Source organism: Platichthys flesus, chromosome 17 (assembly GCF_949316205.1).
Source record: "Platichthys flesus chromosome 17, fPlaFle2.1, whole genome shotgun sequence".
Lineage (NCBI taxonomy): Eukaryota > Metazoa > Chordata > Actinopteri > Pleuronectiformes > Pleuronectidae > Platichthys > Platichthys flesus.
Window position 1 is genome coordinate 20661360 of NC_084961.1, and position 16350 is coordinate 20677709.

The following is a 16350-nucleotide window of genomic DNA, read 5'->3' on the forward strand; positions in this document are numbered from 1 at the left end:
AACAATATGCAATTTCAATGCATGTTTGAGAATTGGTATGCTGATATATAGGCCTACTTTAAATTATAATTAATAAACAGTCCAATGCTGCCTCAACACTTAAACCTTGTTGACTTTTTCTTTTTGTAGGGAGAACAGGCCGACCAGCTATTGATGTTACCAGAGAACAGATAGAATTTCTGCTGGCGCAAGGCAATACAATTGCAAAAACTGCTGAAATACTTGGATGTTCCTCATCATTTCTGTACAAGAAGTCAAAGTTGATGGGTATACCTGTAAGAAGTATGCGGCCTGCAATAGATGATGGTGAACTAGAACAACATGTGAGGCAACTTCAGGGCCAATATCCTAATTCTGGAAATGAGGTAATTGGTGGTCTTTATTTTTAGCCTGTATTTAATTCACATTTGTGTGCCATTGTTTTTTGAATATCAAGAAAATGTAGATCTTTTCTTAAATGTGTTTCAGATTATTCGAGCCCTGTTGCGCACACGGGGTGTCTTTGTTACACGGTCCAGAGTGCGTGAGATGTTGACACGGGTGAATCCTACTGCTGCTGCAAGGAGATGGAGCCGGACAGTTGCAAGACGTGTTTATCATGTACCTTACCCCAACAGTTTGTGGCACATTGATGGGAACATGCGTCTGATAAGGTTATTATTACCAGACTTGTCATACTTACTACCAGACTTGTCAATATATTCTTTTATATTTTGAAGAGAACTTCAGCAAGTGAAAAACTGGAGTTCACAGCTATATTGTTTCAAGACTACTGTCAATAGTATTATAATTTCAAGTAATCATTTTATTTGTTTTTCAACCTTTCTAGATGGGGCTTTGTCACTCATGGTGCAATTGATGGATACTCCCGTCTGATTACTTACCTCAGCTGCAGCACAGACAATCGTTCCACAACAGTGCTTTCTCAGTTTTTGAAAGCAACCTGCCTCTACGCCCTACCATCAAGAGTTAGATCTGACCATGGTGGTGAAAACATCCTTGTGGCTTTATTCATGCATCTAGTTCAAGGACTTGAACACAGAGGTTTCATAACCGGACGATCAGTTCACAATCAGAGAATTGAACGCCTTTGGCGTGATGTATTTTTGCATGTGTTGCAGCACTTTTACCATATGTTCTACTCCTTAGAGGATTCAGAGGTTCTAAACCCAGATAATGATGTCCACAGACTATCACTGCATATTGTTTATCTTCCGGAGATCCAGAAAAGACTGGAGCAGTTTAGACAGGCCTGGAACCTCCATCCGTTGAGAACAGAAAATAATCGCACACCAACTCAACTCTGGACAGAGGGCATGCTCAGAAATATTGCCACAGACAGCACAGCTGTCAACAATGTGTTTGGGGAAAATCCCTACAGCGACCAAAACATTGAGGCCATCCTAGCGCAGTACGGAATTCAAACACTGCCTACACTTGACGAAGAGTTCCCAGCTGTAAGGGTAGAGCCACCTCAACTCATCCTCACTCGGCAACAACAGACATCTGTGCACAATGCAATCCAACACTTTTCTGATCTGAAGATTAAATATCAGGCTTGCTGTACTGCAATTGTCAGTATTTTGCAAACTGATCAGGTATAGTCCAATTCCAAGCCCAGAGACATTTTATTGGTTGCATACATTATCCAGGATGTAGCTAATGCCGGGTGTGCCAGTCAAGACATTGGAAGTAGCAACAAGTGTTGTCATGTCATATTGTAGGCCTATTGTTGGTTGACAAGCGCCGACACGCCCTGCCTGACTCTGTTTAGGCTGCTCTGTGTAGGGGGATGGGCTGTATAGTTGCGTTACTGCTCCCATTGTGCTTGGTCAATATTGTACAATAAATAAATATACATTTGATGTCTAACTAATTTGCATGTCCTGCCCACAGGTGCCCAAGAGGCTGGCATCATGCATGGTCATACGTCTTCAAAACAAACGGAACAAATGTGTATTATTGCAAACGCTTGATCTAAAGTGATAAAGTCTTGTTAGTCCGAGTATTGATCAAAAGTCCATGTTTGTGTGAGAATGTTTCCATTCTGCCTAGAGGCCATTCATTCTTATGTCTATTAGGCCTTCTGCTATTGGGATGCTGATTTAAAGGATTTGTTAAATTATAGGCCCTGCATATAAATACACTCAACAATGCATCATTGTAGCACTGACCACTTTATTGAGAGTGCAGCAAGTGGGGATGACCACAGTAAAGAGAACAACAAGTGCCACAGAGGCAAGGAGCACTTGTAAGATTTGGACATAGAAAATATTAAAAAGTGCATGAAATTGGACATAACATTAACAGAGTACCACATCATTAAAAGTGAAGGTGCAAGTGCACTTGGCACTTGATGGCAGCTGTGGTTGATGCCCAACTAACAGGCATTGTGGCCTGTGTCGTGGGCCCAGCATTGGCAGAGTGGCAGAGGGTGGGCACAAATCTGGTGATGGGGTTGTGATTAGAACAACAAGTGCCAAGTTAAAGAGCACTTGTAAAACTAGAATGTAGAAAACAATTGGGAACAATAGAGGCATGCCCTCTAACAACCTGCACTGAACAATTTTAAAAACAAACACGGTAACATTATGCAAGACCAAAGGTCGGCGCTTGCAAAATTCCCTCCATCATATGTTTTTTAAACCATTCATAAGAAGAGTGCAGCGGCAGGGATAGTGTAACAATACACGTGTTTGCTTCAGGGAAGATTCGGTTCTCTTCATGAATGAACTGTATTTGAGGAGGGTGTGGAAATCCCAGTGGAGGGACTACAGAGGCTCCAGACGAAAATTCCAAAACCCTCTCAAGGGTGACTGGACTGCATTCTCCTTCTGTAACACAAGAAAGTGGTGTGAAACAGTGATTAAGTGATGCCTTTCACACCTTCATAGAATTGGAGAAAAGTTAATTTAAAATAAATCAAATGTTTTCACATACAATATTGTTACTGGTAGAATAATTAGTATACCTTCTATGTCAATCAACCAGTCACGCCAGAAGCAGATTGTCATATTTTCTCGGTTTCTCCGGTTGCTGCCCTGCGCTGAGAAGTCTGGAACAAATAATTTGCACAGGTCCTTCGCCTGAAGGGGAATTTCCTCATTGACAAAGAAGTTGAAGAACACGGCCGGATTCTCCCTCATCTCTTTGAGTAATCCAAGGGTTTTTAACCCATCAGCAAACCTATGAAAACATGTGACAGTGTGAGTTGTCCTGGGCTAGTGAGTTTAATTTCTCTGACAGACAAGACAGGTGAGGCAATTACTTACTGGTCCAGGGCAGTCGCCAATCTGCCGTTGACAAAGAAGTCAGCAGCTGACTGGACAAGGGAGTCCTTCTCTTCCAGGCTGGACACATGTCTCAAGGCACCTATAATACTGAGACTATCTGCTGCCTCTGTTATTGCATTGTTTGCCTCTCTGACTGTTGTTGCATCCTGTATCTAAAAAGAAAAGACAAATCGACAGAAAGAAAGACAAAAAGAAAGAAAAGACAGAATGAAAGATAGTGAGTGGCACATAAAGACAAGGATAATTAAAATGTGCAGGAGTCTACAATCCAAACTTGGCTTACAAGGACACCTATCCTATATAAATTACATGTCAATAGTTGTACACTATGAAAGGAAGCATTTCATAAATAGAAAGTTAATAGAAAGCAACTGGAGGGCTGTGTCACAGTAGACTGTACATTCAATGTTTAACACCTTTCTCCTTCTTACTTTCATCAACTGCTCCCTAAAAGTATGGTCGCCAACTTCATCGACCGTGGCCGGGGTCGTTTCTATTCCACAGATTTGCCGGAAAAGCCTTTCCGAGAAGAAATGCGGACCAACTCCTCCATGAATGATGCACACAGCTATCATTTTCCCCACCCAGGTGTACAGTTTACTCTGTAAAGCTAAAATGAACACGTAAAAAAACCACAATAAAGCAAGACAGGAGAAATAAGGGAGTACAATAATTTAAATAGGTTTCCGTGTATACATTTCTAGAATTATGCCAGTTGAATGAAGACAGCCCCAAGAATTTGGGCTTCCTTACCTTGCGTATCAAGACGCAACTGCCGGTCTTTCTCATGTCCATCGAAGATGTTTGATTGGTGGACGGCCCTCATCAACAGCCTTAGGTACTCTCTGGTCGGGCCGCCTTCGTCAACTGCCCCTTCACCATTGTCATCTTCATCCACAAAGACAACATCCAGTCTTGCTTCAGGGTCGAAGGACTTCCGTTTAAACGCCCGCAGGCTACATGGTAAAACATTGTCCCTGCACACATTTATTTGGTTGCTTGTTGGAGAGAAGCAGTCATCTACTTTGCTGACCAGTTTTTTCAATATGGTCTGTAGATCAATCCTGCAACCAAAGAAGTTCATACATTTTATTCATATGCCAAATATGTACCATGTTTTCTAAGTTTTAACCACCTGCTTAAATGTTACAGGATATAAGCATCACACTGACTTTGGTTTAGTGCTAGTCCTTTTTATGGTATAGAAAATGTAATATTTACATACACCAAAAACATCAATGTCAAGTTAATGAGAAACACATACTCATCCACAGGTCCTCTAAGGTGATGTGTTGATACAGGAGACTGATTTTGTGAAACCGTCTCCTCTTGTTCATCAAGATCAATGATTGGTTCCTGGACAGGTGAAGGAGGGAGTGATGGTTCTTCATCAGTCAGGATTTCTTGTGGTTGTGAGATCAGAGTGAGCGATGGCTGGATAGAGTTCTCAGATGGCAGAGGCTGGAGAGAGGGCTCAAACAGCAGTGAGTGGGTGGAGGTCACAGAGAGACTTGGCTGGGTTGAGGGCTCAGACAGCGACGACTGACCAGGAGATGTATGGTTTAGGGCATGAGCTCCATCATTTTGTTGACCTGAGAGAATTTCCTGAAGACAAACATACACAATACATGAGCTTGCACAAAAAAAAACAATTTTTCATTTGAGACAGGAAATACAATGCAATATACATTTACCTGTACATGGTGATTTGAAAACCAAAGTACGTAAAGAGTTGAGGATGGTTTTATGCCATGATCAATTATTGACCCGGCGGAACTGCTCTCAATTGATCTTGATGATGTGGCTTCTTGTACCACAAAGATTTCACTGGCACCATCATCTTGTCCCACAAAGTCAAACAAGGTCTAAAAATATGTGAAACAGTGTTACACCAGTGACGTTTGACAACCCACTGTGACGACACTTGATATTTTCTCAAGCTGAACACACATCACCTGAATTGGCTCACACAAGCTGAATTTCCTCATGTTGAGGTGTCCATCTGGATATTTAAATTTGATCAACACCCCATCAGAGGGTACCTCACATGCAGATAGACGCTGATGTCTTGCTTCAATAGCCTGAAATGTTATTGCTCTCATTAAAAAGAAAATTCAAATTAATCTTCAGCTAGTTCATTCAAGCGAATATTACAAACAAACCTTTTGACGCCTTTCCTCACAGGCCTGATAGGCTAGTTTCTTCTTCTCCTATTAAAATACCACATTAAAATTATTTATGCATTCTGTAATATAATGTAAAACATACAAAATAACAACTTGGAAATTTTACCTTCTCCTGATCCACCAACAAATTGTCATTATATTCCTGGTCTTGCTGGGCACGTATTGCTTGCCATTCTTGAAGAGCCTAAAGTAAAACATCAAAAATGGTATTTCTCACCAATCACCATCAAATAGGCCTACACATACTTAAAATAATAGATTCTTTAATGTCAAAATTTGTTACCCGATTTGCAAGCACACTTTGAGCTTGGGTACTCTCAGCCAAAGGGGCGGTCTCATCTTGTACTGGAGCAATTGAGAGTGGTGGGAATGAAACCATGGATATGGCAGAGGATGTGGATGCCACCTGGCAGTACACAGAAAATCAAAACGTACAAAAACTGTTTGCCTGGGGAATGTAACTGCTCAGACATCACAGTATAATAAATACATATTAGAAAAAGACAAAAACACCGTTTATATCTGCCACTCATCAAGTGCATACTGATCTTAGATGTGCAATCATTTCAATATGGACCTGATCTGAAACCACATTTTCCTTAGCCACCTGTGAGGTCTCATCTGCTGCTGGAGCTGCAGAAAGTGGTGGGAATGAATTCTGGGACATGGCTGAGGGTGGTGAGGTTTCCTGAGGTCAGAGAGGGTAACTTCAGTTACAGGCAGACATTACAGTTAACACATTTGATTGTAGTACATTATTATTATAACTGTCAAGGTAAAAAAACATAAAAGGCCTATTTCTAAGAACCTCAAAATAGGTTACAAAGGTAAAACTAACTTCAGCACTGTAGTATGATATAAATCCCTGTGTATATAATTCCATACCTGCAAGACAGTGGCTCGTGGCACGATGTAAAGTCTGCTTTTGCCAACAGCTGTTTTTAGTTCCCTCACAGAACTAACATTCAATATCTGGATTTTGCGTCCTTTGCCTGTTCTTGCCAATTCAAACCCAACCAAATTTAAGCTTATGTGAGGGTAGCTGTGACAAACAAAGCTGTTTAATTCCGCTAGACTCCAGTTCAACCCAATCTTCGAGTTTGTGCGGCTGTCTGCTGAATCTTGCACAGGTTTTCCTAAAAATGGAAATGTAAACATCAGTATAATCTGCTTCTAGTGGCAAAGTAACTCAGCCATTAGTTGCTAATACTATATTCCCGATATTTCAGGAATCCTCGCAAACTGTCCTTAGAGATCTTGCCCAGACTCCTACAATGTTCGCGAAGACAGTTTCAAAGACGATAAATTCCACAAATCAAGGCTTCCAAACTGTTGGCTTCAGAGATAATCAGTGTTGCCAACCACTAAAGTAGACCTGTATGACTGCCACAGCTAACCTATGATAAGTTGTGCTTCTACAAAGTTTAAAGCTAAACAAAATTTGTATATGACTGAGATGAGGAAGCCTGGTTTCACTCCCAAGGGCATCACACAGTTGAGCCTCTGAGCATAATATGTGAAAGAACATTAACATATGATATATGGTGTAGCTGAGCCTCCGAATGCACCACCTAGAACCCACACTAACCATAACCACCATTGACTAACTTTAGATCGCTGATGCAAAATGATTCATTGGGAGATATTCCTCAACACTTTCAAAATGATGCCTTGGCATGAGAAAGTGTTGGAAGGGCATAGGTGTATTTATTAAAATGGCTACATGGAAACTTTTATGAAAATGCATTAAAGAGTAAACAGCTCTACAATATTTCTTTAAAACAAATGCTAAATGTATTTTAACATAATTAAAAATGTCTCCCAATACACAGTTTTACAAATGGGACCAGACAGGCTCAAGTTAGAATTAAAAAAGCTTGTTCCATAGTTTTCTTGGCAAGAAGGTTGGATAATAAGGTGTAAAAGTAAATAACACTCAATTCTTATGTGCTTCAATCTCACATTACCTAATCCAAGTTTAGCAAGTTCATCAAGTGTTTTTGTTGGGGGCAGAAAATCACTATCTGGCCCTGGAAGGAGGAAAAGCTTTGCTTGCCAAATAAGGTTTTCCCTGCGGCCACCAGATCCTCCTGTAAACACAAATACATAACTGTCAGTCACTCTTCGCTAAAATCTATATGAATAATATGGACAATAAGATACTAAATAAAAACAAATAAAAAGTTCACATGAATGTACTGAGGGGTGTATGGCATGCAGGCAGAGAGGGACTGACCCTGTGATTCAGTGGGTGGTAAGGTGCTCTATTATAAAGTGCGTCATGGTTAGGCCATGTTTATACATAGCAGCAGGGTATTCTGAAAAACGGCGATATTGAAAAAAATTCTGGTCACACCAATGATAAAAACAACCAGGGAATTAGGGATGGGAATTTCGGCTCTTTTTAGTGAGCCGGATCTCTTGGAAAGGCTCACCATATTACCGCTTACTGTAGTGTATACCTTTTATAATGGTGCCATGCCGTAATTCCGACGCTCATTTTGAGAATAGTTTTGTGATTAAAAAAAAAGAGAAGAAGAAAGTGTTTGTGTAAATTAGAGGCCAAACCCCGTGGAAATATCTGCGTTTCCCCTTCGTGTAACCCCCAGCCCAATCTTCCGGCGATTTGATTTCGTCCTGCAGCTTTTGCACATGCTACAGTTGAGCTTGGTCTAGCAATAGCCAGTCATGGTGGTAGTGCAAATAAGTCCAACATTATAAGGATAAAGTCGAGAGACCAGCATTAAATGTTATCAAAGTGCAGTAATTAAATAAGATTTAAAAAGTAAATTTAACACCTTTCTGACATTGCCCTTTTCATCTCACATTTTTTGGGAAAAGCGGGGAACATAGGAGCCTTTTAAAAAAAAAAAACGGGGAACATAGGGATGACCCCCCCTGCTAGCATCTAGCAAGTTAGCAGCTCACGTACCAGATTGGGAATCCCTGAGGTAGCAGCTGAATTAACGTTACACTTAAATACGTATGAGGCTGTGAATTATGCTGCAAATAACTTTATAGTAACGATAACGAAGCACGATAGTCAACCCGGAAAAACAAGATAGGTTAACATATTTAACAGCTAACGTTACCCCGAACTTCTGCTACCACATTCTGCTAGCTAGCAAATGGCCAAACTTACCCCGAACTCGTGGAACTTCCCGGCGAAATAGTCTTCTCGTTGAAGAAAGTAATCGGGAATCCTCATTGCTCGTTGCCAGCTCCTGCCTGGCACGGGCTGCAGCGTTAAAAAGACGGTTAAAAACCCCGACCCCCTCGACTGCCGGCTGCTGTGACATGGTACTAAACTGATCCGTGGACCGATGTAATCAGTGAACACAGGTGTATTGTGTGAATGATGATGAACGACAACGACCTGCTCCGCTCCCGTCTAAAGTGGTAGGCGGTCCTATAATTTGTCATTACAGATATCTGAAACGTAATTTCGCCTAGTCAAAACTCTAGTTTAAGATATCTCTAATTCAATTTTGACTAGGCGGAATGAAAGTTACAGATATCTACAACTTTAGATATCTCTAATCAAAATTAATTTCAAGATATCTATAACCTGATAATAGATATCTACAATTAAATTATGACTATCCCTAACTCCAGTTTGAGATATCTACAACGTCGTTTTGACTAGTCTTAACTCCAGTTAGAGATATCTACAATGTAATTTCGCCTAGTCAAAACTTAATTTAAGATATCTGAAAAGGGACATGTAGATATCTTGAATTGAGGTGAATTAAAGATATCTTGAACTGGAATTATGACTAGTCAGAATCAAATTGTAGATATCTCCAACTGGAATTACAGATATCTACAATTCAGTTGCAGATATCCGTAATTCACATAGTGGATATCCGCAATTGAATTGTAGATATCTGTAATGAGAAACCCCATAGACATGAATGGCAAAAATGACGTCATTTCTCCTAGGAGGAATGTCTTTGTGGATATCTGAAATGACAGTTGTGGATAGGAGGAATGTAGTTGCGGATATCCAAAATGTTCTCTTTGACTAGGCGAAACTGAATTGCAGATATCTGCAACACATATCCAGTCTAGCGAATTTATGTCAAATCGGCTTGCCATAGATGGGACCAGAGAAGCTCTGTGTTTCCACTGTTTCCACTGTTCCACAGAGTCACTAACTGGCTGTTGCACGGTGAAGAGATCAAGTCTCAGTCACTGCCCGTGTCTCTGAGCGAGTGTGTGACGGAGCGCAGGGGCTGCGTGTGTGTGTGTAGCTCAGTTGACCAATCCTGCTCGAGACTGAGGTTAGGCCCGCCTTTCTCATTAGCATAAGGTGGTCAACTGAAATGCTTGTGGGCGCCGCGGAGCAGTGTTTCGGGTGCGGAGAGGAGGGACACACGGTGAGAGCCTGTCCGAGGCGGAGTGACCCTGCTCCGCCCGGTCCTGATAAAGCTACGAGTGCTGGGGCCCCCGCTGGTCCACCGGCTGGTCCTCCGGCACCGGAGCGACGCGACCGGCCAGCACCGCGTGGGGGTCGACCGGCTCCCAGAAGGGGCCGGTCGGGCAGCGGGTCCCCGCAGCGGGTCCCCGTCGCTCCGGTACCGGAGGAGCAGCAGGGGACCCGCCCCAGCGCTCGTAGCCGCATCAGGACCGGGCAGAGCCGGGTCACTCCGCTTCGGACCGTGTGTCCTTCCTCACCGCAACCGAAACACTGCTACGCGGCGCTCACAAGCCCCCCCCCCTCCTCACATAACTATCCTTGATCACCTTCCGTTTCAACTGAAATACCTTCCGTTTCAACTGAAACACCTTCCGTTTCAACTGAAATTTTCATATGTGTGTATGAGAGCTTTTCATATGTGTGTGTGAGAGCATTTCATATGTGCGTGTGAGAGCTTTTCATATGTGTGTGAGAGCATTTCATATGTGCGTGTGAGAGCTTTTCACTAGTGTTTATGAGAGCTTTTCAGTAGTGTGTGTCAGAGCATTTCAGATGTGTGTGAGAGGATATTCTGAATAATGTCCCTCATCCTGCGGCGCATATCATTAACATGCGGCGCACATCATCCTGCGCGCACATCAACCTGTGGCGCACATCATCCGGGCGGCGCACATCATCTTGCAGCCATATCATCCTGCGGCGCACATCATCACTGCACATCATCTTGCGGAGCACATCATCTTATGGCAGACATCAACCTGCTGCGCACATCATCACCACATGGCGCACAACATCCTGTGGCGTATATCAGTAGCAAAAAGTAAAGCCTTAGGAATAAGTACAGATAATAAACTTTAAAATGAACCCTAACCCTAATTAAAACAATTCACATTCTTAGATGAGATTTAAACTTAAATTGCGCTAAGATACAAATGAGTTGAGCTTGTTCTGTCTGTGGTTCCATGCTGCATTTGCTCAGTATTTTTTTTTTATTTATTGTCAAAATTATGAGATTTTTTTTATAAAACAAGTCAATGAAAGAGAAGCACAGTGTTTCCTTCTTTCCAAAGCTGAAATCCAGTGTATACTTACGATAAATTTTGTTGCTTAAGTGACCATTCTGTCCAGGAGTAGGCATTATCTATGAGTTGAAGCACTGGTGAAGGCCGATGTACCAGCAGAGCACTGCAGTAAATGAGGCCTGGCAGCTTGTTTGATTACAGGAGGAGTTGGGTTGCTTCTTCTCTCAAGAGAGACTTCTCACATTGCTCAGAAAGAATCTGCAGCTCCTGGTTGTTGAGTCAGTGTTAACAGAGAAGTCTAGCTGAGGAAAACATTGGTTCGTGGAGGCAAAGACAGAGCCACGGCTATGTTTCCCAATGTGATTCAAAGAAGAAAAATATACAAACATAAATACTCACACAAAGTAAGCAAACACTCCAGAGCACTATATAAGAACTATTGAATAAAGGAACAGACAACATATTGTAATTTTGTTGATATGTTCAGTTACACGCGAAATCTATTGAAATTCTGTTTGTCCTGGGAAAGGGATCTCTGGCATTATGATCCCTCAACTTTTTCTCACCCTGTTTATAGATTTTGTTTTGCAGTTTTTCCTTACTCATATACTAATGGTTGAAGGTTACCGCCAACCATTATATATTACATATTACCACCTTGTTAAGCCCTATGAGAAAAATTGTGATATGTGAATATGGACTATACAAATAAAATGTGTCGATTTTCATTGGAGAAAACTGCAGAGGAGCAGCCCTGACATTCTGAAAACTTTCTTGAAACACAGAAAATGTAGGAGAAGTTTTCAATTGTAAACCAATTTTAGTCTCTTCCTACTCCAAACAATACTTCATTATAATAATCTCTACACTTGAAAAACAACAATAAAAACCAAGCTATGAAGCCAAGTTCTACAGACATAGTTAGAAAAACAGAGGTCTTTTTATACCCTTGAAATTCCTACTCAACCCATAAGGGGGAGTAGGAACACCAGTTATGGGGAGGTTCAATTTAAGCCAGCGCCTAGTGTGTATTGCATAATATACATGTCATTCCTGTGGGTTGTTTGATGTGTAAGGAAACAGGCTCAAACAGCATATTCACAGTACATGGGGACTGCAGACTGAACCCGGCTCAACATCTTTCATCACTTATCTTAAGATGTGTACTGTGGATGGAGGGCCAATGGAAGAGACAAAGTTCCTTTAGGGTTTAGGATTTGAAGATTATGATGCCTTTTGGGAAAATAGCTTAAGGTTTGACATGATCATGTTGTATGATGTGAACTTTAAAAATGGCATAGAATTTACCAAAAAAACTGCCGGGTGATATTTACTTGCTCCTACACAATGATGAGAGAGACCAAGTACATTTTTAATTCCATCGCCCAACCGCCATGTCAGAAGTAAGTTTTGAGTCCTCTGTGAGGCTAAATTGGTCAGGGGCATAGTGATACATGTCTCGGAGAACTGATAAACTTTATGATCCTGACCAACCAATAGCAACACCTAGGAGCACCTTGAAATTTATTTTATTGATAGATAGATATATAAATCAAAGTATATTCCAGTAGTCATGTGAATATTGACAGGCCTCAGCAGCTACTACTTAAATGGTTAAATGTTTTTGTATTTATATAGCGCTTTTCTAGTCTTGATGACCACTCAAAGCTCTTTAGAGTACAGGTTTACATTCACCCTTTCACACACATTAATACAGTGCATCTATTCGCAGCACTTTGTTATTCTATGGGGGGCCATTCGGGGTTGAGCATCTTGCCAAAACGAAACTTAGGCATGCAGATGGGTCAGACTGGGGATCGAACTGCCGGCCTTCAGGTTGGAGGACGACCGCTCTACCCCTCAGCCACAGGTGTCATCAACAGTGACACCCAGAGTTATGGCACTGTGGGTGTCTCCGTTGATTATTTCTTTATTCTTTATTTTTACCTTCAATGATATTAGAGGAGGATGTTTGGTACCTGTGCACACAACACAAGAAATTATGTTGAAGGTTGGTGTTCCGATCCCCAGCTCCTACAGTCAATATGCCAAAAGAAGCAAGACGCTGAACCCTGTAGTAGTATTATACTGGTAATTTGTGAGTGCCTGCGTGAAAAAGTGACTATGGCTTGTATTGTAAAGCACTTTGAGTGGTTGCTGAGACTAGAAAAGTTTACTATCCATGTATAACAATGTACAGATCCCTGTTTAAGTACACAGGACCCTTCCCTAACCCTAACACTGAAGTAGTACGGTATTATAGGACTTTTTACCTCCTTACCCCCCTAAAGTTGATGGTAAGAGTAGCAGCATTGAGTCTGAGGCCCACTAATCTTAATTAAAAAAACACAGAAGCCAACCCCTTCAACTCTTCTTTGGGGTTTAAAGACCAGATTTAAAGAGACTATCATGGTAGCACTTGTGGTACCATATAATGCACATGTAATCACAAAGGTTTCAAATGGGTATTTACAGGTGCCTCACACATGCTACCACCAAAACCAGTTCCCATGTGCAAAACATGTAAACACATGAATTTAAATGTGAAATTCATCTGGTTTTATAGTGTTAAACTAAAACACATGTGAACAGAAAGATTGTGGTTCTAATTAGTAAAAAAGAAAAGATAATTTCCCGGCCAAACACTATAGCAAAATAAGATGCATCCACTATACCTTGGCCTCTATACCAAACTTCCACCATACCGTTATAACTGTGATGCTGAACTGGTATATAAAGTGATTGAAGATAGTAGAAAACACAAACTCAAGACTTTAACATTATAATGATTTCTAAACAATATATCAGTCTGTTCCTGACGAGCAGACCCCAGGTGGTGAGAATGGGTAACCACACCTCCTCCTCAATGACTCTGAGTATCGGGGCCTCCCAGGCCTGCATACTCAGTCCCCTCCTGTACTCCCTGTACATGCAGGACTTTGTGGCAACACACAGTTCCAACATCATCCCTAAAGTGATGGTTGAGTTCTACACAGCCATCATTGAGTCCATCCTCACCTCATCCATCACCGTTTGGTTCGCTGCCTCCACTGCCAAGGACAAGGGCAGACTGCAGCGGATCATTCGGTCAGCTGAGAAGGTCATCGGCTGTGACCTGCCGGCTCTCCTAGACCTGTTCCACTCCAGGACCAGAAAGAGAGCAGGCAAGATCATCGCTGATCCTTCCCATCCCGGTCACCACCTGTTCCAGAGACTTCCATCTGGGAAAAGGTTCCGGGCCGTCAGGACTAAAACCTCGCGTCACCTGAACAGCTTTTTCCCCATGGCAGTGGGGCTCACAAACAAGCCCCCCCCATCACACTGACTCTGCTGACCCCCCCCCCCCCCACCCTCGCACATAATTTATAACACTACATTATTGGCACTACCACCAATCTTTGCACCTTAAAACCGCACACAACACATTTACTGTATATATTATTTTTTCGATATTGTTGTTTTTTATATTGATGTTTATATTGCTCTATATTGTTGTTTTTATATTGTTGTTTGTAAAGTGCACCAACCACACCAAGGCAATTTCCTGTATGTGAAAATATACAAGGCAATAAAAAGAATTCTGATTCTGATTCTGATTCTGAAATTAACACCACCTGGCCCTCATCTGTAACAACGATGAGACCGCCTATAGAGATGAGGTAAGGGGCTTGGCAACATGGTGCCAAAAGAACAACCTGTCTCTCAATGTCTGCAAGACCAAGGAGATGATCGTGGACTTCAGGAAGCTGCAGAGGGGGGTTCACGATCCGATACAAATCGATGGAGCTGTGGTGGAAAGAGTCTCTGAGTTCAAGTTCCTCGGAGTGCTCATCCCGGATGTCATGACCTGGTCCAAACAAGCGGACTCTGCATTGAAAACTGCACAAAAGCGACTTTACTTCCTAAGGAGACTCAAGAAGTTTGGTATGGCTGCAAAAATACTTATAAACTTTTACAGGTGCACCATTGAGAGCATCCTCTCAGGCTGCATCACTGCCTGGAATGGTAGCTGCTCCGCTGCTGATCGCAAGGCCCTGCAGAGGGTGGTGAAGACAGCGGAGCGTATCATCGGCTGCCATCTCCCTTCCGTGCAAGGCATCTACAACACAAGATGCCTGAGAAAAGCACTGAAGATAATAAAGGACCACAGCCACTCAGGCTGTGTACTTCTCACACTGCTGCCGTCTGGCAGACGTTACCGGAGCATCTGAGCACGGACTACCAGACTAGAAAACAGCTTCTTCCCCCAGGCCGTAAGGCTTTTGAATCAGCAACACTGACCCTCTGAACAGTTACCATGTACATTCTGCTCCACCACCCATACAAATACACTTACTACACATATATTCATATTATTGTTATATGTTATATGTTATATGTTATGTTATTTCTTTATTTTATTTTGTAAAGCCCGTCTACTGCGTAGATGTTGCCTGCCAGGTCACAAGATCACAGGTCATACTTACTACATACTTACTACATATATATCCATATTTTTTATTTAATTTTTTAATATTCCCCACTCCTTCAACCGGTAAACTGCTGCTTCATTTTGCTATGTTATATGTTATATGTTATATGGTAGGTTATTTTTTTTATTTTGTAAAAACCCGTCTACTAAGAAGATGTTGCCTGCCAGGTCACAAGATCTCAGGTCACACTTAATGTAGGTACTTACTACACATATATTCTTATTATTTAATTTAATATTCCCCACTCCTTCACCCTCTAAACTGCTGCTTCATTTTACTATGTTATATGTTATATGGTATGTCATTATTTTGTAAAAAGCCTGTCTACTGCGTAGATGCTGCCTGCCAGATCACAAGAATTTCACTGCTCCGATGACTCTGTCATTGGTGCATGTGACAATAAACTTTGACAAAGTAGAGTTTTTTTAAGGATTGCATTTCATGTGTATTTGGCGGTTATGTGCAGTCTTTATATTGACTGAAATCTGCTCAGGGTCAGGGGGCACTCCTTCAGCCTAGATGGGATCAGTATGTCCAGCTCAGGCCACAGCTGGGCCATCAAGTGCTTGGATGGGGTGATGGGTCTAGAGGAGTTGGCCAGCATCCCCCTGTTTAAATGAATATCAATTGTGCCTTGCAGGCTGAGCTACCACCCCTCAATCACTCCAAGGCTCTGATTGGTTCTTAGGAGAGTAACCTGCTAGAGGCCGGTGAAAGCTGCTATATCAGTGTCTATTCACTGACAACAATGACGCTAAATAACTCATGAGTCCGTACTGGTCGAGGTGTCCTCCTTATTCTTTGGACATGACCAGCAGCCTTCTGTGGGCCAAACGCTGGACCAGGGAATCTAAAGAATTGCAATGCTTTATTAAAAGCTATATATTTTTTATAGCTTTTTTACCAAAGAAGATACCGTTGGAGGATACAGAATAAAACATTTTGGATTTGGATTAC

The 16350-nt window shown here is 41.8% G+C and overlaps 2 protein-coding genes across 3 annotated transcripts; one reads left to right on the forward strand and one right to left on the reverse strand.

The window, feature by feature from the left end:
• The first annotated feature begins 80 nt into the window (after window positions 1-80).
• Window positions 81-1865, forward strand: LOC133972801 (uncharacterized). The gene is made up of 3 exons (XM_062410375.1): window positions 81-365; window positions 469-653; window positions 830-1865. Exons 1-3 carry the CDS (start codon window positions 264-266, stop codon window positions 1602-1604), a joined length of 1062 nt encoding a protein of 353 aa, XP_062266359.1. The 5' UTR covers window positions 81-263; the 3' UTR covers window positions 1605-1865.
• Window positions 1866-2160: 295 nt separating this feature from the next.
• Window positions 2161-8034, reverse strand: LOC133972002 (G2/M phase-specific E3 ubiquitin-protein ligase-like). 2 transcript variants are annotated; one of them, XM_062409166.1, is made up of 14 exons: window positions 7447-8034; window positions 6365-6615; window positions 6087-6167; window positions 5763-5885; window positions 5586-5663; window positions 5456-5503; window positions 5249-5374; window positions 4988-5158; window positions 4558-4898; window positions 4047-4357; window positions 3725-3903; window positions 3273-3445; window positions 2972-3186; window positions 2161-2834 (listed from the first exon to the last, which is right to left on the reverse strand). In XM_062409166.1, exons 3-14 carry the CDS (start codon window positions 6144-6146, stop codon window positions 2590-2592), a joined length of 2070 nt encoding a protein of 689 aa, XP_062265150.1. In that variant the 5' UTR covers window positions 6147-6167; window positions 6365-6615; window positions 7447-8034; the 3' UTR covers window positions 2161-2589. The 2 variants fall into 2 exon arrangements, with proteins under 2 accessions (XP_062265150.1, XP_062265149.1); XM_062409165.1 differs by lacking the exon at window positions 7447-8034 and having other exon boundaries at window positions 6365-7070.
• Window positions 8035-16350: the final 8316 nt, after the last annotated feature.

Coding starts and splice junctions, on each gene's coding strand:
- LOC133972801 (XM_062410375.1), top strand. CDS start 264: ATGGGTATACCTGTAAGAAGTATGCGGCCTGCAATAGATGATGGTGAA. Junction 366..468: donor ATCCTAATTCTGGAAATGAG/GTAATTGGTGGT, acceptor AATGTGTTTCAG/ATTATTCGAGCCCTGTTGCG. Junction 654..829: donor GGGAACATGCGTCTGATAAG/GTTATTATTACC, acceptor CAACCTTTCTAG/ATGGGGCTTTGTCACTCATG.
- LOC133972002 (XM_062409165.1), bottom strand. CDS start 6,637: ATGTTTACATTTCCATTTTTAGGAAAACCTGTGCAAGATTCAGCAGAC. Junction 5,159..5,248: donor GCTTGTGTGAGCCAATTCAG/GTGATGTGTGTT, acceptor ACATATTTTTAG/ACCTTGTTTGACTTTGTGGG. Junction 3,904..4,046: donor GTTGCGTCTTGATACGCAAG/GTAAGGAAGCCC, acceptor TGTTCATTTTAG/CTTTACAGAGTAAACTGTAC.